Source organism: Jaculus jaculus, chromosome 10, assembly GCF_020740685.1.
Source record: "Jaculus jaculus isolate mJacJac1 chromosome 10, mJacJac1.mat.Y.cur, whole genome shotgun sequence".
In the NCBI taxonomy this organism is placed as follows: domain Eukaryota; kingdom Metazoa; phylum Chordata; class Mammalia; order Rodentia; family Dipodidae; genus Jaculus; species Jaculus jaculus.
Genome location: NC_059111.1, coordinates 110,135,785 through 110,160,249, shown reverse-complemented (window position 1 = coordinate 110,160,249; position 24,465 = coordinate 110,135,785). Strand labels below are relative to the sequence as shown.

At 47.2% G+C, this 24,465-nt stretch overlaps 2 protein-coding genes across 6 annotated transcripts; both read right to left on the bottom strand.

Moving 5' to 3' along the window:
- Positions 1-422: 422 nt before the first annotated feature.
- Positions 423-2,646, bottom strand: LOC101608389 (GTPase IMAP family member 5). The gene is made up of 2 exons (XM_012952103.2): positions 2,604-2,646; positions 423-1,294 (listed from the first exon to the last, which is right to left on the bottom strand). Exons 1-2 carry the CDS (start codon positions 2,644-2,646, stop codon positions 423-425), a joined length of 915 nt encoding a protein of 304 aa, XP_012807557.2.
- A 6,927-nt stretch (positions 2,647-9,573) lies between these two features.
- Positions 9,574-14,481, bottom strand: LOC123463939 (GTPase IMAP family member 1-like). Of its 5 annotated transcripts, none has more exons than XM_045159959.1 (3): positions 14,394-14,481; positions 11,695-11,743; positions 9,574-10,837 (listed from the first exon to the last, which is right to left on the bottom strand). In XM_045159959.1, the coding sequence occupies exons 1-3, from the start codon at positions 14,457-14,459 to the stop codon at positions 9,942-9,944; spliced, it is 1,011 nt and encodes a 336-aa protein (XP_045015894.1). In that variant the 5' UTR covers positions 14,460-14,481; the 3' UTR covers positions 9,574-9,941. The 5 variants fall into 5 exon arrangements, with proteins under 5 accessions (XP_045015894.1, XP_045015895.1, XP_045015896.1 ...); XM_045159960.1 differs by having other exon boundaries at positions 11,695-13,078; positions 14,394-14,475; XM_045159961.1 differs by having other exon boundaries at positions 11,695-11,786; positions 14,394-14,473.
- Positions 14,482-24,465: the final 9,984 nt, after the last annotated feature.

The following is a 24,465-nucleotide window of genomic DNA, read 5'->3' as shown; positions in this document are numbered from 1 at the left end:
CCTTGGAGGTCCACAGAGGGAGGATGAGCGTGACTAGTGCGTTTATTATGTCTTCACACTTCTTTTTTTTTTTTTTTTTTTTTAATTAGGGTCTCACTCTAGCCCAGGCTGACCTGGAATTCACTGTGTAGTATCAGGTGGCCTCGAACTAACGATGATCCTCCTACGACTCCCTCCAAGTGCTGGGTTTAAAGGCGTGTGCCACCACTCATAGCCCTTCACATTTTTTTTTTTTTTACAAAAAAAAGAGCTAAATATATTTTATTCAGGTTTTATTTATTAAAGGCATTACAGGACATGTCTGATTCCAGGAAGCCAAACTGAGTGTGAAATTATGTGAGAAGGGATGTGACCCATAGAGACAAAGATGATGAATCAGGGGAAACGTTGACTGTAGACATCACCTGAAATGTTCAGTTTCCCTAAAAAATACACACATTAATTATGAGGGCAAGAAGAATCAAACCACAGATAATGAGACCAGCAGAGAGCGCGACGTGGGAAGCCATCCACCGTCTGACTGTGAGGAGCGCCTTGAGTGCACAGTTCCTCTCCTGCTCCTTCAGCTCCTGCTTCTGCTTGTCCAGCTGCTGCCTCACCTCAGCCAGGAAGTGCCTGTAGTCTTGCTGGTAGGCACCAGCCCCACCTCGCTGCAGACTCTGGGCATGAAAGAAGAGCTCATTGCTGTGGAAGGAGCCACCACACTCCCACTCCAGCCTCTCCACCAGGGCCATGAACTCGTCCAGCTGCCTCCTCTGCTCCTGGCCCGTGGCCCGGTTGTTGAAGGCACAGTATCTCCTGCCGCACTCCTGGATCAGGCGCTGCAGGCTGTGGTTCTCCGTGTGGGCCACGTAGTCGTCCAAGCACTCGTCCGCCAGGTCTTCCTTGTGGGTGAAGAGGACGACCATGTATCTTGTGGCCCCTGACCCAAACACCTCCTTCGCCCTCCTCACAGCCATGGCATCTTGGGCCGTGAAGCGCCCCAGCTGGGTGACCAGCAGCAGCACGTGGGGCCCTGGGGCACACAGCAGGTAACAGTCTGCAATGTCCTTGTCCATCTCTTGGGTCTGGGCCTTTGACTCGAAGATATTGGGCGTGTCCACCACCAGGATGCTTCTCCCATTCCACGTGCTCATCTCCCGCTGGCATGTCCTGGTCACTGACTGGGCCCCCAGCTTGGACTCGAACGCTGGCCTGCAGAGGATGCTGTTCCCTGTGGCGCTTTTCCCACTGCCTGACCTGCCCACCAGGAGGATCCTCAGTGCGGAACATGCTGCAAGCCAGTCATCGTCTCCTGTCCCTGCAAAGAAAGACATTTGAGCCTCTCTTGGTGGTTCTCGTGACTTGCAGGTCACGAGTCCTCTTGGGTGACTCATCAAAACTATAGACCTTCTTCCCATGAAAGGAAACAAGTATTATTCAAACACACCCAAATGTTGGCATACAAGCTTGGGTGGTCTTGGGTTGAACTAGCCTAAGTGCCCAACTTGGACCCACAGCTAAGGTCAGAACCACTGTGGTCAGGAGAGGCCCTCTGCCCTTCATCCGGATCATGGCACGTGTGTAACTTCTGAAGAAAAGGGGACCCTGTGCTCCTCCCGGGAGGGTGCTCAGGCCAGTCCCACAGAGAACCAGTTGCCTAATAAATGAAGTTGGAAGGAGGCTGGAGAGAGAACTTGGGAATGGGAATGAGGAAACAATCACCTCCTTCACACACAAGTCCCAGGCACTCTATGTAGATGCTCTCCACAAGCATCCCAGCCCTGAAGGTTTTAAAGGAGACCAGGAGGTGGCGCTGTGGTGACCCCAGCCAGGACCAGCTGAACGTCCTGGGAAGGAAAGGGATGGACTGAGTTGGAGATGAGGGAATGAGGGAGGGTGACAGTGAACGTTAGGACAATATGTAGAGAATGACAGCTGGGTGGGCAGCAGAAGAAGAGTGACCGAGAAATCCCTGAGAAGCGTCAGTGGGAAGACTGTCTGCTTGGCTGCTTGCAGCACAGGGAACCGAAACAGAGATGATATTAGAGCTAAGAGCTTAAATCTTCAGTACTGATGGGGTGACAGGACTGGGATTTCTTATGGACCCACATGAATTCCAAGGGCATTTTAGGCTCCTAAAAGTCTTATATTATTCCTCTTACACTGTGTTGGCTCTTGTTTTCCTTAAATATTCAGTGTTGAGGGTTTGTAGCAAGTAATCACTAAGTCTCTATGGGAAACGTTTCTTTTTGGCAAGGAAGACAAGGGGATGGGAAACATGTCAATTAGTTTTAGAACCTCTCACTTCTGAGTAGTAATTCATATCTACACTTCCCCACATGGTGTGCAGGGACAGCATCATACTATGGTGTGTGTGCAAGTGTGTGTGCATGTGTATGTGTGCACGCGTGTGCATGAACATGTGTGTGTGAGTGTGTATATACTAACATGCTAACAACAGTGAGGGTGGCACAAGTGGGTTGGGGAGACCAGAAAGAAATGGCAGTTGCCATTTTCTTCTTCAGTATGAACTGGGTGTCTGCCTGTACTGCGCCTGGGGCACAGGGAGGGGAAGTGACTCTCCCAGCCTCAAGCTCTTCAGAGCTTCAAGGCTCTCTTACCTTCAGCCATAGTTCCATATGTGCTCTTCTGCATTCCCTCCATTCTCTGCTGGAACGGAAACAGGAAAGGAGTGAAAGGCAGTGTCCATGTGGGAGCTGGTGGTGCACCTTGATTCCGATAGTTAAGAATATTGGCCTTGGGCTGGAGAGATGGCTTAGCGGTTAAGCACTTGCCTGTGAAGCCTAAGGACCCCGGTTCAAGGCTCAAGTCCCCAGGACCCACGTTAGCCAGATGCACAAGGGAGCGCACGCGTCTGGAGTTCGTTTGCAGTGGATGGAGGCCCTGGCACGCCCATTCTGTCTCTCTCTCTCTGCCTCTCTCTCTACTTGTCTCTTCCTCTCTCTGTCTGTCACTCTCAAATAACTAAAATAAACCAAAAATAATAATAATATCAGTCCTTAGAAGGGCCTCTCCCATTGGCCATTCCTCACTCCATTCTGCTTCCATGCACCTGCCAATCACTAGCTGCAGTGCGGCAGTGCTGGGTTTGATAACAAAATGTGGGGCTGTTTTCCTCTCTCCAGCAAAGTGGTAATTATTTGAAACAATAATCATCTCCCCCAAGCTGAAGATTGTGAAATGAAGCAAGCATTTCCCATGCATGAGGAGTGAGACATTTTATTTAATTGGCTCCAAAGCAGATGAACTTGATAGAATAGTGGAGAAATGACCTGTAAATAGCAAACCTTGGTTTGTCCAAAGCACTGGGAATTTCCATTCCAGGAAACTGCCAGCCAAAACTAAAGATGTCATGAGGGGGAAAAAAAAACACAGAAGGTTCCAATAAAAAAAAAAATACAATTAAAATGAGGGAGGGAGAGAGAGAACTTGTGCAAAATTTCCAGTGGAGGTGGACACAGCTGCTCTCTAAAGACCTAGGTTGTTGCAAGAAAAGCCCAGTATCAGGGATGGGCTTGCTCCCTGAGCAATGTTGGTCATGGAGGTCTCCCAAGTCTTTATTATAATATAGGCTACTGCCAGTGGTTTTTATTGCCCACCAGAACTAGATGGCAAGACCCCAGTGCTGAAGACACCACAGGAATCAGTTTCAAGACACTGAGCAATCAAACTGGAATGGAGCTGGAAACCTCTCTTCTGGCAAACTGTCATGGTGTGGGAAAGTGCTGTGAAGGTAGTTGGGAGATAAAAGTCATCAATAGTCATACCCAGTGGTAGACCCTTTTAGCACAATGGACCAGCCAGGCAAGATGCACCTACTGGTGAAATAGTAGCATAATTGTTATGGGAGTAACCAGCTTCTCCTTTGACTGGACCTGAAGCTCACTCCACAGGAGGGAGTCCATATTTGGTACTGAGAAACGTAGTGAAAAGACCATGGCTGGAACTTTCATAGACCTTAGTGGTAGAAGTTCCTTCTGTTGTTTGACTAGGTGAATATAATATGCTCATCAAATTGTCCTCTCAAAGTTTATATAATATTTTGCCTGCTTATATAATGTAATGCTTTTATGTAAAGTTAGCACTGCTCTTAGTGTTGGCCAAAGAAAATTCTTTTTGCAAAAGGTGGTGGATTCTTGGGAGACTAAACACACAAAAGTGCTGAGAACAAGTTGGCTATTGAGTGTTAAATGAGACATTTCTAATGCTGAGAACAAGTTGGCTATTGAGTGATAAATGAGACATTTCTAAGGCTCAGAGAACATTATGGGAGAGAGGGCAGAAAGAATATAAGAGAAGGAGGTGAGGAGGAGTACTTTGGACTGCTGTTCTCCATACATGAAAGGAGCCCTGCATTCATGACTTCATAGGATCTGCTGGCTATAGTTACCACCATGAGACCTGTACAGTACTGTGCCCATCAAGACTTCAACACAGGAGATGGAGGGGGGAGCAAAAGAAGACACCAACATTGAAGGACTACTTGGAAAGAAGAAGGGGTTCTGTGGAATGGAAGTGGGGGGGGGTAAAAGAAAGTAATGGGAGAGATTATGATCAAATTATAGTATGTTCATGTACAAAAATTCTCAAAGAAAAATTGAGGCTGTGACTCCGTGGAGTCTTTCTGAGAGTTGTGGTAGAGTTCTGTCTTCAAGTGGTTTATACACATTTTTCACTATCCAAATAAATTCTTCTTCAAACAAACAACAAACGTGCCAGGGACAAAGAGGCAAGAACAATGCACTCTCCAATGGGAGGGTAGGTGGAGGGTCGGGAACTCCTTCAAGGACGGACGTGATAGCAAGTAGTATAGGAGAAAATAGCATGGTTGTCTTCACAGACCAGCAGTTGATGGACAGACTGTGACCCCGTGACAAAAAGAGAGTCAACATTCAGGACAAGTTCAAGCTAAACCTCGCATTTTATCTTTAGTCAGTTCTCCTTCCTGCTTGGCTCTGTGTCCTGGTCTCCCAGTCAATACCACTGTTACAAACCAGTGGATCTAGCCAAACACTGGAGTAAGTGCTTGTGTAGATGAATTGTTCAAAGGAGTCCTAACACTGTGTCGTTCTTTCTGGTGTTGGGGAAAAAAAGCATGCCTCGTTAGGAAAGGCGAGTGCTGGCATCAACACCACCAAGATCAACTCCTAGCACGTGCTTTATTTCACCAGTTTTAAAAGTTTTGTAGCTATGAAACAAGATTTTTTAAGAGGAGATGTAACATAAGTCATTAATCATAATGATAAACATCCTCATTTTAAATGAACAAAAAAGTACTTTTAGTGTTTTTTTTTTCAGCTATTCTGTTTAATTAAAAATTAAAACATTTCAAGCTGGGAGTGGTGGTGCATGCCTGTAATACCAGCACACTGGGAGGCAGAGGTAAGAGAATAGCTGTTAATCGAGGCCACCCTGAAAATACAGAGTGAATTCCAGGCCAGCCTAGACTAGAAAGAAACCCTACCTCGAAAAACAAAAACAAACAAAAAAAACAAAACAAAGTTAAAATATTTCAGGAATTTTTCAGTTTTCTCTTTCCTAGTCTTAGGTTTCACTTTCCCACTAGCCTTCACAGGAAATCGGTATTCTGAGGATTTTATTGGTGGTATGTATTTGTGTATTTACACACTCCTCCCCAACTCTCCCTTTTACCTAGAGAACAGCATTCCCCTCACCACATTTGCCTACACACAGTTCTTTTACTAAAATCTCCAAATTATAGCCATTTCTACTTTAGTTGACATTTTAGAGGCTTAGGATTGACAGGCTAATGAGGTGAAGCCACCAAGACAGTGGTGACATGAACTTCATGGTCTTAGCCGTCCTCTGGGCAGCCACTGGTGACGTGTGGCTCTTTCATGTCCACTGTTTGACAGTTCTCCTACCTCCCCGCGATGGTATTGCCATCGGCCTGGAGATTTCTATGAAAATCAAACGACCTTCACTAAGCCCACATTTGCCCTAGAACTAACTTCCTCAAAACCTCCTTTTGCCGGTATCTTCTCCTGGGTTTCACAGGCAGCCTGCAGTGTGGGGAGATTATTCCCAGTAAGTCATCCATCCCCTAGAACACCACGTGAAACCATCCCATGCTGTGGGCACAAACTGACTGCTGGAAGTCTCTCCAGATCCAGCACAGAGGATTGTGCAAGTTGACTCTGTCCACCACCTCTCCAGGCACCCACCTCGCTCACCTCTATCCACTGGTCAGGGGACCCAGAAGTTTGGAAGCTTATGCCAGGACCTGTCAGAGATCAGCAGCAGAGACTCCCTGGTTGTCCGTAGGCCCCCAGAGGCTGTGAGAATAGAGGGTTCCTCCTTACCAGGGGTTGGACCAAGGTCCCCTTGTGAGCAGCTTTCAGAGAGCAGAGTGTCTTGCACCAGAGCGATGCATGCACCCAGCAGATACTTCAGATCCTTGCTGAGCTGAATTAAGGTCCAGAATCCAGGGCAGGAAAGAGAAAAGGGGGGCAACTCACCACACCTGTTCCCGCACCCCAGGTCCTCCCTGGTCTGGCGGAAGCACAGGAATGGAGACCCTGACACCAGGGGCCAGAGCACTGCACGCTGCTGCCTCCAGTCAGGGTGCTTCCTACTGGAAGATATTCATGACAGTGCTTACCAATTCTTCTAGAAGGTTCTAGTGCACAGCAATGGGAGCAAAAGTCCAGGAAGGGAGGGACAGTCCCCAGGGTCATGAAAGCTTCCTTGTGGTTGTCAAGTGCCACTCCTCTCATTACACAAGGCCAGCACCTGTGCCTCCCTAATCCCCTGCACCCCAAGTTACAGGCTCTGCTTCTAGGGTGTTCCCCTAACCAGGGATAGAATGGGTAATTCTCTCCTCACCCTCATCTTTTCCCCATCCATTTTTTTCTTGTTTTTGAGTTTTATTTTCTCCACTTCTTTTTAATTTTTCAAGGACTTTCAACCCTGTGGACAGTGATAATCCATGTGCATTGGGCTTGGCAGGGCAGGGCAGGGCAGGGGAGCAGGTGGAACCCCAGAAGGCTGTGATCAGACCCTACTGTAACCCTTCAAACAGAGACAACCAGAACCTTTCAGAAACATAACTGACAAAGAGTTCATCTCAAATTCCCCCCTCAGTACTTGGGATTGAACCTATATACTTGGACATTTTAGGCAGGTTTTCTACTACTGAGCTACACTTCCCCCACAAAAGAATTAGAAGTAGATGAAGGGAACTGCTGCCCATGGTTTAGAGCAATATAATGAACGCAAGTTTCTCCATTCAAGAAGGGAAGTTACTTCTTTTGTGTCCCTTGGTTTAACCTGTATGAAAACCAAACTTGAAGCACAGTGTCTTTTCCTTGTCTATGTTCACTCTGAGGAAGGTCCTTTGCACAAGTTTAGGAAGATCTCTGCCCATCCCCAAAACACTGCCAGGCACTTGGAGACAGCCACAGAGTGAAAATTATGTGGATAAGTATGGATCAATCATTTTATCTTAATTTAGCACATCTAAGTGCTATGGTGGCACCAACCCATGCTTGGTCTGTACCTCCTGTCTATATACCTGACTTCCTTCCTCTTGTGATCAGAGAAGAGCTTGATCCATACATACCTCACTCACACCCACAATGTATATTACATTCCATTTATACATACATACATTCCATTTATACATACATACATTCATTCATCCATGATACAATGTCTTGCTATATAACCCAGGCTGGCCCAGGACTAGTGATCTTCCTGATTCTGCCTCTTGAGTGCTGGGAAAACACTTCTCACTGTAGAAGAAAAGAGGCTGAAAGCTGACCTGATGTGCTAAGTCACTGTAGGAGTTAATTGCTGAGGAGCTGAACTTATCTTTGTTAGCAGATGAAAGAAAAAAAAATCCCAGGGTGAACTGTCTAGAAAGGGCCCAGAGGGGGGGATAAGAAAAAGACAATTTCTACTAAAATAGAGCTCATGGTTATGGTGACCCAACTACTGAAATGATTGATGTGCATGTTTTGAAAAAGGTTTTGAATCATATAGACTACACAAGCCACCTCAGCTACTTGCCGTGCCCTGCCTCCCTATGCCAGCTGCCTGCTACTCCCCTCCCTCTGCTATAAACACCATCTGAAAAATGAAAATAAAGTCTCAGCTCGGCGCCAACGTCACTTTTTCAGGCCCCTGGGTAAATAAACTGCTCTACTTTCACTCATACTGGTGTTGGGGTGATCTTTTCAGGGAAGTTCCTCAACACCACCAAGCCCAAACAGATGCCCCAAACAGGACGTGTCACACACCAACGTCAAACCTTCCTTTGACCTAGCGATATTTCTGTATGCCACAGGCCACAGAAGAAATTAAACATGATAATACACATTTAAAAACACATTTCTGTTCACTGGAGGGCATATGTGGGCATGTATGCTACAAAGAATAACAGGATCTTAGCCCAGATGGTAGCAATCCTTGGCATTCAAGTAGAACAAGCTTGGGACCAAGCACCCTGGTGCTCATAGCCCGGGACATCCTCCTCCCTCACCATCACCCCATTGCTGACCCCTTCCTGCTGCCCCCTCAGGTCATCCAAGACAAGCCCCTGGCTCAGGCCCCTGTGTGGGCCCTTAGGTTTACTAAAGAAGCTAAGGCCAGAATTCACAGTGGAGTTTTCTCCAACCACACTTTGTAGAACTCAACTCACTGCAACGGTCACATGGGTCTTAACCTACCACAGGGCAATTCACTCCAGCGTGCACTTCGAGCCTCGCTTAACTCTGCACCCAGTCACCGTCCTTCCTCAAGTGATACTGACAGGACAATTCCTTCTTCTCCTCCCTGACTGAGGACAGCTGCTGATGTTCACATCTGCGTGTGCTGATGGCAGTTGGGCTGACTGGAGCCCAAGACTAGTGAAACCCAGGGCTTCTTTTTCACCACTGGTCAGCATCTCATCTCCTAATGACATGGCATTCAAGAACTGGCCCATCCTGATAAAACCCAGTGATATGGTGGCACCAACCCATGCTTGGTCTGTATGTCCACTCTATATACCTGACTTCCTTCCTCTTGTGATCAGAGAAGAGCTTGATCCATACATACCTCACTCACACCTACAATGTATATTACATTCCATCCACACCTGAACAACCACTTTGAATATACATGCTATTTTCTCAGCATTTAACTTCATTTTGAAAAGAAAGAAACACAATACTTGCTGAAGGACTGCAAACCATTACTTTCAGCATAATTGCATTTATTTGTTGGATAGTAACTCATCCCTCTAGGAACTAAAGAGGTGCAGAAGTGAACGGGAGCAGAGAGAGCCTTGACATCTCTTTCATTGATGATCAGAAATGTCCATGGGGCAAGTGAAGAGATTTATTTACTCATGTATTAGAAGGATATAACTATAAGAGTGTCAACCTAAACTAAGAGGAAATGTTCAAACTAAAAATGCCTGTTTTTACCAACCGTTTCATTGTTTTTCAAGAGACAAATGACCAACCCATGAAGAGTTGATGAAAATGCCTTTAAATGTTTTAAAACCTTTTCAGTGTTTTTCAAGAGATGACCAACCCATACACAAAGTACATGAAGTCTTTAATATGTCTCAAATTAGACAATTTTATTTTAAAAACATTGTATACATAGTTAGAAGCTGAGATATTAAAACTTAAATTTCTTTAATGGCTTGCAAACAGAGAGGGAGGGAGACACGCCAGGGCCCCTTGCCACTACAAAGGAACTCCACATAGATGTGGCTTTACGTGGGTACTGGGAAATCGAACCCAGGCCGTCAGGCTTTGCAGGCAAGCACCTTCAAACACAGACAATTTCTCTAGCACAAGATTTAAATTTTGAGCATTTGCAAAGTTGATGTTCTGCTTAAAACTACCAGGTGGCCCAAGCTCTGACAGGATTCCTTTGGAAGGAAGGCATCGCCTGTCCCTCTCCTTCCCCCATGACCCGTGTATTCAGTACTTTTCTTCCCAAGGTACAGCACCTTTTAAGCCACCATCACTCAGGTCACCCCCGGCCAGGGGCTCAGCTCTGCGGTAGAGCAGCCAGAGGACCAGCAGCGCCGCCCCCAGCACGACGGCCCCGCCCCGCCTCCAGCCCAGCCAATGGGGCCTCGGCCACGCCCACCGCCCCCGGGGCCTGCGCATGCGCGCCGCCAGCTGCCGCGCCACCCCGCGCAGCCGCTCCTGGGGCTCTTGGGCCCGCAGCGCGTGCGCCAGCGCGTACACGTCGTTGGTGAGGGGCGCGTCCCCGTGCTCCCGCGCCAGGCGCGCCACCAGGCCGAGCAGCTGCTGCGCCTGCGCCTCCTGCTCGGCGCCGCCCGCGCGGTTGTCCAGTGCGCACGCGCGGCCGCCGCACTCGGCCAGCAGCTCGGCGAGCGCGCGGTTGTCGGCGGCGCGCACGTACTCCTGCAGCGAGCCGCCGGCCAGGTCCTCCTTGCGCGTGAAGACCACGACGGTGCGCGCCGCCGCGTCGTCGCCGAACAGCTCCTTGACCTGGGCGAAGGCCTGGCGGTCATGGGCGGTGTAGCGGCCCAGCTGCGTGACCAGGAGCAGCGCGTGCGGCCCGGGCGCCGACAGCACGTAGCAGCGGGCTCGCTCGGCGCACGCGGGGTCCGTGCGCTGCACGTGGGCGCTGAAGATGTCCGGGGTGTCCACGACCTCCACGTGCCACCCGGCCCAGCGGCGGCTGCCGGCGGCGCACGTCCTGGTCACCGAGGTGGCGCCGAGCCTGGACTCGAAGCAGCGCCGGCCCAGGATGCTGTTCCCCGTGGCGCTCTTGCCCGTCCCGCTCCTGCCCACCAGGACCAGCCGCAGCTGCGCTTCGGGAGCCCGCGCGGCCCCTTCCGCACCTGCGGGCGAGAGAGGGCCGTGGGCTCGGGACGCCGGCGTGCCCTGGGCCCCGGGGGGCTCGGGAGCAAAGTGAAGGGCCCGCCCTCCATGCCCCTGGTTAGCCAGATCTTGCCCTGTGCCCTGGTTCTGCTGGGCTCCTGGCTCCTCCCATCTTCCCTCCCGCGTCTGGATGCTCCGCGCTCTGGCAGGGCTCCCTCTCTGCGGAGCGTCTGGCGGTAGCGCCCTCTGCTCCTGGGCGCACAGGCCAACCTGTGCCTTCTTCAGTTCTGACTACAGATGCCAGCAGAGAGGAGCCAGGGATCAGTCCTTCAGGGGCAGGATTCTCTGCAGTCCCAGACCCTGGGCTTGAATCGTAGCCCCCTCGGTTCTCCTGCTTAACCCTGGGGACGTGCTCAATGTAACCTCGCTGCAAAAGTGGGCACAGTATGGGATCCTGCCTCCCAACGTGGTCGAGGGGCTTGATTAAAGCTCTTCCCTTCTGTGCTCTGCCCCGCCCCGCCCCACTACCGTGGGAAACCTGCTCCCCAAAGAGACTGCCGCCTTTAGCCTGTACCCTTGTTCCCCCACAGGGCTGGGGACTGGTAATGCTCACTGTAGTCGGACCTGCCGCCCTCTGCTTTTATTTTTGTGGAGACCAGAGCAGGTTTAAGAGCCTCATTTTATGCCACGGGGATCAAGTGATAGGCTGGCCAAAGCGCAGAGCTTCTCACAGCAGGGTGGGGGCAGAGACCCGGCCAAAATGCAGGTTCCAGCTCCTGCTCATCCTCAGGCGCTTCCCTCTGGACTGCTGAGCAAGCCCCAGCCCCTGTGATCCTGAGCGCAAGCTGGAGGGAGCGTGGCGGGGACGGGCTCTTACCATCGGCGCTCTCCTCATCTCTCGCCATTTTCCGTCCTCCCATGCTTCCCTGGAAGAGTTGTAGACACGAGTCTTCATTCATGCATTCATTCCTGCACGTAGGCACAACCCCCTGCAAAGTCAGGCAAAGTCCAAAGAGCAGGGGATACCACAGTGCCAAGGCGGGGCTGCCTTCAAGGAGCCCAAAGAGGGCCTATGAGCTCAGGGAACCAGGTGGCTGAGGCACGTATTTTTCTTCAGGTTTGTGCTGATCCAGCTTAAGGCCAGTGTCTGGATGTCCGTGCGTAACACCCGAAGGACCAGCAGCGTCCTTTGCTTTGCTTAGAACCATGCTGTGAGGCCACTGAGTGCCCTAGGTTGTCTTTTCAGGGTCTCTCAAGTGAAAAACAAAACCCCAAGGGAATATCTTATTTATTTCATGCAGTTGATAGCTAACCATGTCTATTTCCCCTGGGAAATTTCAGGTCTGACATAAGTTACAGACAGGACATTTTCCCAAGGGCACTCTTGAGTCCATGCCTCTGCTCTTCAGTCACAGCTCTTGGCTCGTCAGGAGACACCTGGGTGCGTCTGTTCCGGAGGGAAGATGCTTCCCTTCAACTGCTGATGCTCTTGCCCCGAAATCGGAGGCTTTTCCTAAGGAATGTGACTGTGCCCTATTGTTACATTGTTCGGTACAACCAAACACTGTCACACCAGGTGTGCTGCTCCTGTGAGTCCCCGAGCACAAAGCACAGTGTCCCCTCAGTCTGCTTCTCTTGCCTCACGTGCAGCTAATCCCTCTCTGCCCTCTAGTGCACTAGAAGCAGATTCAGGGTCTTCCTTGGACTTTCTCTCTTGTGACTATTGGTTCTGTTCCACGTGTTTGAGTTTTCTCTGCATTTCCCCATCGTTCCAGATTCTACCTCTTTATGTCCCACCCAGGCTACTCCAGGCGATGCGTTTGTTCCCTTGTGTGGGCACCGCGCAGAAAGAAAGGAGGAAGCTGTCTGAACAGCTTGTCTCTGGCTGAGGGCCTTTGGGAACGGGTTTAGTCAGTGTTCATCCCAAAGGTGTTTCTCTGCCACCTTCCAAAGTCTTCACTAGAGCTCTTCCCAGGCTTCCATGTCATTGCCTGTTGTGTGTACAAATCATCAAACAACCACAATGGACACCAGAGCAGAAGTGAAGAAACAGCCACAAGATCCAAAGAGCAAGATGTTATCAGGGTCTCCAAGTTCTTGTCCAAGATGAAAATGAGAGGGTGTGCTGCGGGGAATCATGGGAGAATGTGGAAGGGGCAGGGGGAAATTGGAAGCAAGAGCATCAGCTGCAGAAGGGAAGTGTCCAGGTCCCTCCAGCACAGGCTGCATGCAGATGCCTTTAGTCAAGCCAGGAGCTTTGCCTAAAGAGAGCAGAGATAATTTCCAAGGTTTCAGGACCTTAGTGAGGGTGGATATCTGCCAGAAAAAGTAAAATAAATGTGATCTTCAAATCTACCCACTAGTGTACAGTATTCCGAAGCTGGCACATTTGGGACTAGTTTACATACTCTTTAAAGTGAATTTCATAGGCCTGGAGAGATGGCTTAGCAGTTAAGTGCTTGCCTGTGAAGTCTAAGGACCCGGGTTTGAGGTTCAATTCCCCAGGACCCACATAACCAGATGCACAAGGGGGCGCACTCGTCTGGAGTTCCTTTGCAGTGGCTGGAGGCCCTGGCACGCCCATTCTCTCTCCTTCTCTCTCTCTCTGCCTCTTCTCTCTCTCTTTCTCTGCATCTTTCTCTCTGTTGCTCTCAAATAAATAAATAAATAAAATAAAAATTAAAAAATGAATTTCACAGAGGTCTGATTCATAAGCCACCACTTTTCCAGCTATCTTCTGTGGATGGTTGGTGGTTTTGTTTGCTTGGCTTTGAGATGTGCTCTCATATGTAGCCCGTGTTGGAACCGCTACCTCTCCCTCTCCAGCGCGTGTTTGCAGGTGTCCATCCCCATGCTCAGACACATTTGTGTTCGGTAAACATCTCCCTTTCTCCAGCTGCTTCAGTGCAGCCCCTCGACGGATCTGAGATCAGGGAGTCAGTTGACTAAGCAGACCCCCACCCTGACACTCTACAGATGAGAAAATGTGAATAGGCCAGCACCCAGATGCACCTGGGAAACTTGAATTGTGGAGAATTTTTAAGTGCTTGAGGACAACCTCAGCACCCTTCATTGTGTCCTGAGCAGCCTCAGGGTGACTGGTGGTGAGGCGCCCTGAGGCATGCTGAGCTCTGTAGCCTACAGCTGTAGGAAATGCTCTCTCTAGCTTGTTCTGAGGTCAGGCTGGCTCACGCCTCCTCAGAACAAGTTATAAAGTTACACCTTTCACTTTTTGCTAGATTTCCATTTGAGGAGTATTGGCTGCCTTGAGAACGTGTTTTTCTCTCCACTGTTTGTAGCAAGCACTTTTCTTACTGGGGAACAAAGAGAAGGAGCCCAATCCTCCTAGGGATTCTGGCAACACACGATGACAGGGATATTGCCGTCGTCACTCCTCACCTGACGCTTTGAAACCCAGAGCACCCTTCAGATCCTGGGAGTATGAAGCTACTCCACCTCAGCCCTCCCCTGTCTTGGGCTCCTCAGCAAGCTTCACTCTCTCAGCACAGGCTGGTGCAGAGCTTCCTGACATCAAATCTCTCTCCCCTGCTACTCCCCTCCCTGGCTTAGACTCACCTTTCCTGGGGAGAGACTCTGGAGGGGATTGGAGAGCCCTGGACCTCCCGCTTTTCCTTCTGCCATGAGCTCAGGCTCCTACCCCCACCACACAGAGGAAGTCATCTAGCCTTGAGCGCTGAGTTCAGGAAGCTCAGGCATGGCCTGATGGTGACGATTTAAAGGTACAGAAACACTCACTGGTGGGCTGGTGAACAGGATGCCTCCACCACAAAACTCAGTCCTGCTTAGGACTAAGTGACACTGACTTCTCTCCATTTAAAGCTGGGGGGGGGGGGGAGGAGAAAGAGACAGAGGGAGAGAACATTTATGCCTTTAAGGTATGTCTTAGTTCTAGCCTTTAGCCACCGGTAGTTAATTTCCTATAAAATGGATCTCCTGAGTGTCACCCTTCTTTCTTAATTTTTAAAAATATTTTTATTTATTTATTTGTTGACAGAGAAAGAGGGGGAGAGTGAGACAGAGAGAGGGAAGGAGAGAATGGGTGCTCCAGGGCCTCCAGCCACTGTAAATGAACTCTAGACACATGTGTCCCCTTGTGTATCTGGCTAACATGGGTCCTGGGGAATCGAACCTGGGTCCTTTGGCTGTGCAGCAAACTTTGGACTTGGTCTAGCAGTCTATCTTGGCACCAGTTTCTCCCCTCAGGAGCATCATGAGGAAGGTGCATGAGATCGCTCATCACCACGTGAGAGGAGCTGATACAGAATAGGGTGACAAGTGCCCTGGACCCTGTTAGACCACTCACCAGCTATGTGGCCTTGCCTCACTCAGTGGGACTTTTGGAGTTGACTAATGCTGTACATTGTGCAGGGGTTTATTGAACCAGCAACCTAATTCTCATGCATTCTTTGTTGCTGTTTACTTTTAAAATTGTGACACAAGGTAATAGATTTCATTTTTCTGTTACCAATATAATTTGCTTTTGTTCATTTTATTCCCCCTTCTCCCCATTCCCTGCCCCCTCATAACCTTCTAGCCCCTTTCCTGATTGCTTGTTGCATGTGTTTTATTGCTCTCCCAAACTTCCTCACAACCAGGTTTCTTCTCTTGTGTTCCTTTTTCTAGTTTCAATCACACGTGCACACACACAGAGATTATATATATATATATACATACACACACACACACACACACACACACACACACACACACACACACACACATATATATATATATATATATATATATATATATATATATATATATTCCAGTGTCTTTCTGAGTCTGAGTTATCTTACTTAATATGATGATTCATCGATCCATCCATTTTGCATAAAATTCCGTAGGTTTGGGGTCTGACCAAGTTTCCATTTTGCTGAATCCTGCATGGTTCTGCCTCACAGCCTGGATCTGGGCAGCATTCAGCCCTCCACCCGTGACCAGGGGCCAGCACCCAGCCCTGGAGCAGGGATTCGGGCCCGGCGCTCTTTCTTGCACTAGTTACCAGGCCCCAGCCCTCTTTCCTGTACTAGTTTTCAGGCTCTAGTACACAGCCCTGTACGAGGTACCAGGTTCGGCATACAACCCCATACCAGTGACCAGGGTCCAGTATACTGCCCTGCACTGGTTACTTTCTTATTGTTGTGACCAAATGCCTGGCAAGAAGTAACTTAAAGAAGGAAGGGTATACTCTGGCTCACAGTTCAAGGTCACAGTCCACCCTGACAGGGCAGGCAGGGTGCAGGTGCTCCAGGCAGCTGATCACGTCAATCCATAGGCAAGAAGTAGAAAGCAATGGATGCATGAGCTCAGCTCACTTTCTTCAAGTTTTTTGTTGTTGTTGTTTAAAAGCAGGGTTTCGCTCAAGTCCAGGCTGGCCTAGAACTCACTCTGTGGCCCAGGTTAGCTTGGAACTCATTGCTATCCTCCTACTGCAGCCTCCAGAGTGCTGAGATTAAAGGTGTGCACCATTACACCCAGATAACTTGCTCACATTTTTTAAAAATTAATTTACTCATTTAAAAATGATCTTAAAACTTTTTTTTTTTTTTTGAGGCAAGCCCAACAAACTGCCTTTTTAAAAAATACGAGAGTGTGAGGGAGTGTGTGTGTGAGAGAGAATTGGTGTGCTAGGGTCTCCAGCCACTGCAATCTCTCCCTTGTGCACACTTGTGACCTTGCACATTTGTATTACTGTGTCTGGCTTATGTGGGACCCGGAGAGTTGAATATGAGTCCTTAGGCTTTGCAGGCAAGCATCTTACTCACTAAACCATCTCTTCAGCCCTATTTTTAAACTTTTTAGTGACGATTTTCACACATGTACATAATGAATTTTGATTGTAATCCCCTATCACTACTTTCTTTTGTTCCCTTCCCCCGTGTCCATTCCACCATTGAACCCCTCTTCTATTTTAATGTCATTTTAAAAATTATTTATTTTCAAGCAGAGAGATAGAAGAGAAGAGAGAGAGAGAGAATGGGCATGCCAGCCACTGCAAATTAACTTTAGATGCACGCACCACTTTGGGCATCTGGCTATATGTGGGTACTGACGATACAAACCTGAGTCATTATGTTTTGTAGGCAGATGCCTTAACTGCTGAGCCATCCTGCAGACATTAATGTCTTTTTTGTCTTCCTCCACCATCCCTGATGACATGGTGACAGTTGTGTAACAACACAGCAGCCCTGTGAGGTCCTGAGGGCAGCAGACACTTCAGGGCCAGTAGACAGCACCCCACAGGCTCCGCCCCATCCTCTGGCTCTCACATTTTCTTTTCTGTCAACTCTTCTGCAACGTTCCCTGGCCTTGGTGGGTGTGATGGAGATGTCTCAGTTAGTGCTGAACACTTAACTTGCACCCTTGTCAGCACTCTGATAAGTTCTGAATCTCCCAAGTGGTCACTACCATCTGTGATAAGCTTTTCTGGCCAAAACTTTACACCTACTCTATAGGCATAACCATTAGTATTCAGAATGCAGTTTTTCTCTTTGGTATTTCGACGTAGGGTTTCACTCTAGTCCAGGCTAACCTGGAATTCACTATGGAGTCTCAGGGTGGCCTCCAACTCACAGCAATACTCCTACCTCTGCCTCCTGAGTGCTGGGATTAAAGGCGTGTGCCACCATGCCCGGCTTCAGAGGGCAGTTTCATGGGCAAAGCCTATCCATCTAGCCAAACCATGGTAGTAACTTCCCTTCTAGAACCTATGACATTCCCAGCCATAGGCTTTTGACTATTTTTTCAGTTTCAGGCATGAATTCCCTCCTGTGGACCAGGCCTCAAGTCTAACAGACAGCACTTGGTCACCTCTGTAACGGACATGCCACTCTTGCCTTGGTGTCCGCGTCGTCCTTGTCTGGCCAGCTGTGTAATTTGCGGGCCCAATGCTGATAAAACTGCCAATGACTGTTCTTCCCCAGCAGCCCTCACAGGACTCTCCAGCCAGCAGGGAAGCGTGATCCAGCTCAGTTCCATTTTGATTTCTCAGTGCCCTGAAGCAGAAGCACGTGGTGTCATCAACAATAGGGTCTTACAATCTAGTCCTGGTGGGCAGCCAAGTACATTGGTAGTAGTCCGCATTGTTTTGGGAGGCCTCACAGGCCTCTGTGGTCAACAATTCACTAGTCCGTTTCCCACCCCTGCCTTGGGGATTTTCCTGTAGAAACCTAGGGCTTCTAGGTGCACATTCTCCACCCCACAGGGAAGCTCTGTTCAAACCCTCTCCCTTCTGTTTATTATATATTTGATTAACTAACAAAGAATCAGTTTTCTATGTAATTTGTTCATGTTGTCTCGAGTTTTGGTTAGCCCTTCCCTCTGCTTTCACTTTCTCTTCAGTCAGAGACCCACGGAATGGTCCTCCCACTTCAAATAATTTAATCTAGAAAACTCCTGACAGACATTCCCAGAGAATTTTTTTTTTTTCATGACGATTTTAAAACCTGTCAATTTAACAACCCAAGATTAACCATCACAAGTTTCATGCTGCTTGGTATGGGTACCCAGAGAGTACAGTTCATGGACGGTCTAGGCCATGGAATAAATCTTAACAAATGCGATATATTTTATACTCATCATGGCATAGAGCGAGAATAAATTAAAAAAAAAAACAAACATGAAGAGGGCTGGAGCAATGGCTGAGTAATTGGGACATTTTCCAGCAAAAACAAAGGACCCAAGTTCAATTCCTTACTGCCCATGTAAAGCCAGATACACAAGGCTGTACATGCATCTGAAGTTCATTTGTAGTGGCTGGAGGCCCTAGTATGCCCATTCTATCTCAATCTGTCTCTAAGTTAAAAACTAAAATGTCTTAAAAATGAGGAAAATTGACAAATATATAGAAAATGTTTAAATTTCTCAAAAGTGAAACCTAAAAGTATCTTCAGAAAATGAAAATGGAAACATTACATTCAGAAACTCATGGAACACATCAACAACCTTTTTAAGATAATGTCTACCAATATATAAGCATCCATCATGGACATTTTTCAACTAACCTAAGTTTACGCACTGAGAATTAGAAAACACCAAACTGGTTGAAATTAGAATAGACATAATGAAGAAAGCAAAAGAAACAATGAAAATTGCAGCAGTGGCATTTATGATAGGTAATGCCTTGTGGGGGGTCCCAAGACTGACCCCCTCCATTTTCTGTTACTTCCTGTCTTGGCACGTGATTCCTCCCTCACACATAGGTTGTCAATTCCATCGCTTATTTAATTTAAAATATTTTAATTTATTGTTTGTTTGGAGAGAGAAGGGGAGTGGGAAATAGACATGCCAAAGCTTCTTGCCACTGAAAACTGAAAACTAACTCCAGATGCAGGTGCCGCTCACACTTTGCATCTGGCTTTATGTGGACAATGGGAATTGAACCACAGAGCCATCTCTCCAGCCCGTTCCAATAATTAATGCTACATTTACTTATCGCAGTTATTTAAATACATACATGATTGTCGAGATCTATGCTATGGGCATGATGCAATTTCTCACCCAGCAGGTGATGTGCTGGAAGACAGTCTCTGGTGTGGTACTGGGAACTTTCAGAAATAGACCAGGCAGAAGGTCGGCAAACGCATGTTGTCTTGCAGGAGTCGGTCCATCTGACAGAAGTGGGAAATCCCCACGTGTGTGGACTGCCATGAAACAGCACGAATGGCCTCTGCTCATTCTCTTGTTCCCAGGGTTGCCCTGTAGCCCCACTCTCGCACTTGCACATGCTCCCACAATTATGCATCCATATTAATCACTTTTCTCACCACTGTGACAAAACGTCAGAGAGAAGCAACTTGAGACAGGAAGGAGTTTTTTGATTCATAGTTTGAGAGGGTAGAGTCCATCATGGACGTGAAGGCACGGCAGCTGAAGTACGAGGCCAGGGCTCCTCACATCATAACAATACACAGGAAGCAGAAAGCACTAGACTGGACCCGAGGCAGGTCAAACCTTTAAGATAAGCACTGTGTCAACCGAGCTGTGCCCCAAGACCAGGCCTTGGTTTTTAAAAAGGAAGCTGTGGTGGTTTGAGTTAGGGGTCTCCCCTTCAACTCATGTTTCTGAATGTTAGGTCCCCAGCTGGTGGCAATTTGGGAGGCAGAGACTTGCTGGAGGAGGTGTTTTGCTGGTTTATTAGCCCTAGCTTGCCAGTGTTAGCTTGGCTCACTCTCCCTCTGCTGTTATCCACTTGATGCTGTCCAGGAATTAATGTCCAGCCTCTGCTCATGCCAAGATTTACTTGCCATCATGGAGTTTCCCCTTGATTCTATATGCCAACATTAACCCTTTTCTCCCACCAGCTGTGTTTGGTCAGGTGGTTTGTGCCAGCGTCACCAAGCTAACTGCTAATAGTTACATAGCCAATTTGACAAACTTCTACCTGGGTGGCCTTCAAACAGTGTCTTATGTCCTCACTCAAATATGATTTTGTCCCTTATCCCTCTGTCCTTTGAATTACAATGTCTGTTTCCCCTCTGAATTTGTGTGGAAATTTGTAATTATCCTGAAAGTTCTAGAATGGCTGCAGCAGCACCACATGCCTTCAAGTGAAGACCCAAAGATGCCATTCACGCTCCCTTGCCTCGTTGAGTGCTTGTCCTTAGAATGTGACCAATACAGTGTGCAAAACGCCAACATTCAATGTTTGGAGACAACAACTATTTCCTTTTGATGAAATCTGCCATTTAGACAGGATTCAGTGATGATGGCTCACGTTGGCTACTTGAAGCTTCACCTGAAAGGGCTCCGGGAGCAGCCGAGAAGCGGTCCTTCATCACTTCACTGGTCAACTGAAATTCAGTCAGGGCAGCAGAGAAGAGTCACAGCTCTGTGGTACAATCAAGATGTTTGTTCTTGTTTACAGTTCTTTTTTTTTTTAAAACTTTTTAAAATTTATTTATTTGAGAGCGACAGACACAGAAAGACAGATAGAGGGAGAGAGAGAGAATGGGCGCGCCTGGGCTTCCAGCCTCTGCAAACGAACTCCAGATGCATGCGCCCCCTTGTGCATCTGGCTAACGTGGGACCTGGGGAACTGAGCCTCGAACCAGGGTCCTTAGGCTTCACAGGCAAGCGCTTAACCGCTAAGCCAACTCTCCAGCCCTTGTTTACAGTTCTTGATACAAAGTTCATTCGGAATTGCATGAGTTATATCTTTTATTATTGTAGGAGAGCCATTTTTTTAAAATTATTTTAGAGAGAGCAAGACAGAGGGAATTGGTTCACCAGGGCCTCAACCACTGCAATCAAACCCCAGATGCTTATGCTAGCTAGAGGGCATGTGCGACCTTGCTCTTGCCTCACCTTTGCACATCTGGCTTACGTGGGATCTGGAAAGCCAAACATGGGTTCTTAGGCTTCACAGGCAAGCTCCTTAACCACTAAGCCATCTCTCCAGCCTAACAGCTATTTTTGATTAGACATGAGTCTATGAGCATGAATAAAGGTTATAAAAGTGGGGTTCCTATTTAGCTTCAGGGTAGAGCTGGTAACCAGAAAAGATGATGAGATTGGCACTTTCTGTCTCTCCCATCAATGTCTAAGAAAGCAGGAGAGACTGCATACTGAAGTGGATACAAACTCTTAAACAAGATTTCATGAATGTATAGGTTGGTAAAAACTTCTGCTTGGGGCTAGAGAGATGGCTTAGTGGTTAAGTGTTTGCTTGTGAAGCCTACGGACCCCAGTTCAAGGGGTCCACAGGACCCGTGTAAGCAAGGTGCACAAGGTGGCGTATGCATCTGGAGTTCATTTGCAGTGGCTGGAAGCCCTGGCATGCCAATTCTTTTTCTGTCTGCCTCTTTCTCTCTGTCTGTCACTCTCAAATAAATAAATAATAAACAACAACAAAATTCTGTTTTCTCAGCTAGTGGGTGGTGCACTTGGAAGAGCATGGAAGCTTACTGTAGCATATGTCTTGCCCCGTTCATCTTTTCAATCTCATTCTTGAAAATAAATGATTAAACTTGTATGAAGTGTTTTTCTAAGTTGTGTGAGCCCATTGCATAAAATTATACACTAATTGAGGGTTACAGGAACTCTCAGTTTTTACTCAGTTAGTGAACAGTACTGGAGGCAGACTTGACATTGACCTGAACAGTCTTGTGGGGCTTACCTTGTGGAATCCGACACTAACCACAGGTTTATAGTGTGAGAATTGTATTGACTTGGAGGACACCAAGCCAGGGTTGGAGAATTGGACATTGTAGGGAAAACTTTCACACATCTGCTTTCAAAAGTGAAGGGTTGAGGTTCACAAGACTGCTCCCTCTTCAGAGGCCAATTTCAAATTCAGGCCTCTGGTACTGTTGAATACCTAGTTACCATGACACCCAATTAGACTCTGATGCTCTAGGCTGGCTCACAGAACTCAGGAAAACTCTTCATCTATGTTTATTTGTTTATTATAAGAACTCGAGCAATAGGAAGGGCCATATGGAAATGATTGATATTGCAAGATATTTGTGGGGACAGGGCTTCTGTGCTTAATTAAGATGGATCAATTTCCTACTATGGGGCAGAGGTGCTTACCAACCCAGAAAGTCATGATAAGTTTTATTTGTTTTCTGTGGTGTTGGGGACTGAACGCAGGGTCTCATGCATGCTAGGCAAGTGCTCTATCCCTGAGCTTTACCCCAGCCTCAGAAAGTCATAACATCTTGTTCAAGAGTTTTTATAGACCTGAAACTGCAGCCTTGGTTCCTTTCCCAGAGGTTAGCAGGTGAGGTTAGAATTTTCGATCTCCCAGTCTTTTCTGGGAAATCAGTCTTTTCTGGGAAGTGTATGTAGGGCACCACCTTAATGAACAATGAACTTTGCTCCGGTGCAATGATACATCATTCAAAGCAATTTCCTATCTATAGTAAAAGATATCACTATCACTCAGTGCATTCCAAGGCTTTCGGAACCCTTGACGTAAACTATGTGTGGATAGTAATGACCCAGGATAGTGACTATACCACTGCATCTTTTTCCTTCTTCTATTTTATTATTCTTTTCTGCTTTCTTAATATATATGTTTTCTTTCTTTGTTTCTAATATATTCACTTAAACATGACTTAATATGTAATTGTTGAGCTGAATCTTATAAGATTTGAGGTATAATTTTTAATTTTACTTTAGTTTTATATATTTATTAATTTCTATACAATTGTCCTACTTAATTGCTGAAGATTTGCCATGAATTTTAAATGTAGACTCACCAACTCCCAAATAAATGGTATTTTCCAGTCGGGTGTGGTGGCACACACCTTTAATCCCAACACTCTGGAGGCAGAGGTAGGAAGATTGCCATGAGTTCAAAGCCACTTTGAGACTTTGTAGTGAATTCCAGGTCAGACTGGGCTAGAGAGAGACCCTACCTCGAAAAACCAAAACAAACAAAAACAATAAATGGTATTTTCTTCATCTTTATTTACATTGTGCTAAAAAGATTATCTGTGCTATTTCGATCCTTTATATTTCCTTATGGACAAATATAAGACTAATATTCATATGTGGTTCCTATTTCTTGAAAGCACTGATTACACATTTTTGTCTTTCTTTTGAGGAGAGAAAGAGAGGAGAGAGAGAGAGAGGTAGAAAGAAAATGGGTATTCTAGGACCTGTTGCCATTGCAAACAGACTCCAGATGCACGTGGGACATTATGCATGTGGCTTTATGTGGGTGTTGGGGAATTGGAGCCAAGAAAAAGGCTTTGCAACTAAACGCCTGTAACCACTCAGCCATCTTAGCTCTGATTCTAACTTTGTGTTACATATTATATATGCTGATACCCCCTCTCACGGTTGTTTTTACCTACGGTTTCAGTCATGTGTGTCAATTCTAGGGAAGATGAGGATGAGCACAAAAGGTCAGAAGAGGGTGGTGAACAGGAGGAAGACTGAGAGTAAGCCTCAGAAGCGGCAACAAGATTTAGAGAAAGTGAGAGGTTACACTCAAATAAGTTTTGTTATAATATACTGTTACAATCGGTCTCTTTACATTATTATTATTACTATTTTGTGACTCTGTTGCTATACCTGATTTAAGAATTACACTTTATCTTATGTTATATATGTATATGAAAGAGCACAGGAAAACAGGCATATATATTACTGATAGACACCCTGTAGGCAACAAGCAGCCGCAGTTAATGTCAAAACCCTTGAGTAACACAAAGTGGGTGCTCTGGCAACAATTAACTTGTAAGAAATCCACAACAGAAATATATCTGAAAATCCTATAGTATTGAGAAACTGAGGTCCCTGCTTCTAAATAACATAGATCAAAGAGGAAATGCACAGGTAGGGAAATCGGAGAACTGTTCTTAGAGAAACTTGTGTCTTATTTCTCTCCGTACGTGTCAGCAGGTTGTACGAGGACCAGTGTGATGCAACAGCGAGTCGGCGGCCCGGCTGAAGTGTCAGCCCTGGGAGCCCTTTTCTAAAGGAAGCATCGTGGGCATGGTGCAGAACTGGGCGCCCATCACAATGCTCACTGCTTCCATTTCGATGGCAGGTCCTCTCCCATGCCAGCGGTGGACTATTTGAGATGGGTGAGCTTGGGCGCAGCCCATTCAGTTGAGGGTCATTTACCCTGTCTGCTTCTGGCAAAGAACTCAGGACGTGCCCCGGATTAAGCCCT

What these genes read in the sequence shown, in the direction of transcription:
- LOC101608389 (XM_012952103.2), bottom strand. Translation starts at nt 2,646, where the DNA reads ATGGAGGGAATGCAGAAGAGCACATATGGAACTATGGCTGAAG. An exon ending in ATATGGAACTATGGCTGAAG is followed by an intron (nt 1,295 to 2,603) that starts GTAAGAGAGCCT and finishes TTGCAGGGACAG; the next exon opens with GAGACGATGACTGGCTTGCA.
- LOC123463939 (XM_045159959.1), bottom strand. Translation starts at nt 14,459, where the DNA reads ATGGCAGAAGGAAAAGCGGGAGGTCCAGGGCTCTCCAATCCCCTCCAG. An exon ending in AGAGTCTCTCCCCAGGAAAG is followed by an intron (nt 11,744 to 14,393) that starts GTGAGTCTAAGC and finishes CAACTCTTCCAG; the next exon opens with GGAAGCATGGGAGGACGGAA. An exon ending in AGATGAGGAGAGCGCCGATG is followed by an intron (nt 10,838 to 11,694) that starts GTAAGAGCCCGT and finishes TCTCGCCCGCAG; the next exon opens with GTGCGGAAGGGGCCGCGCGG.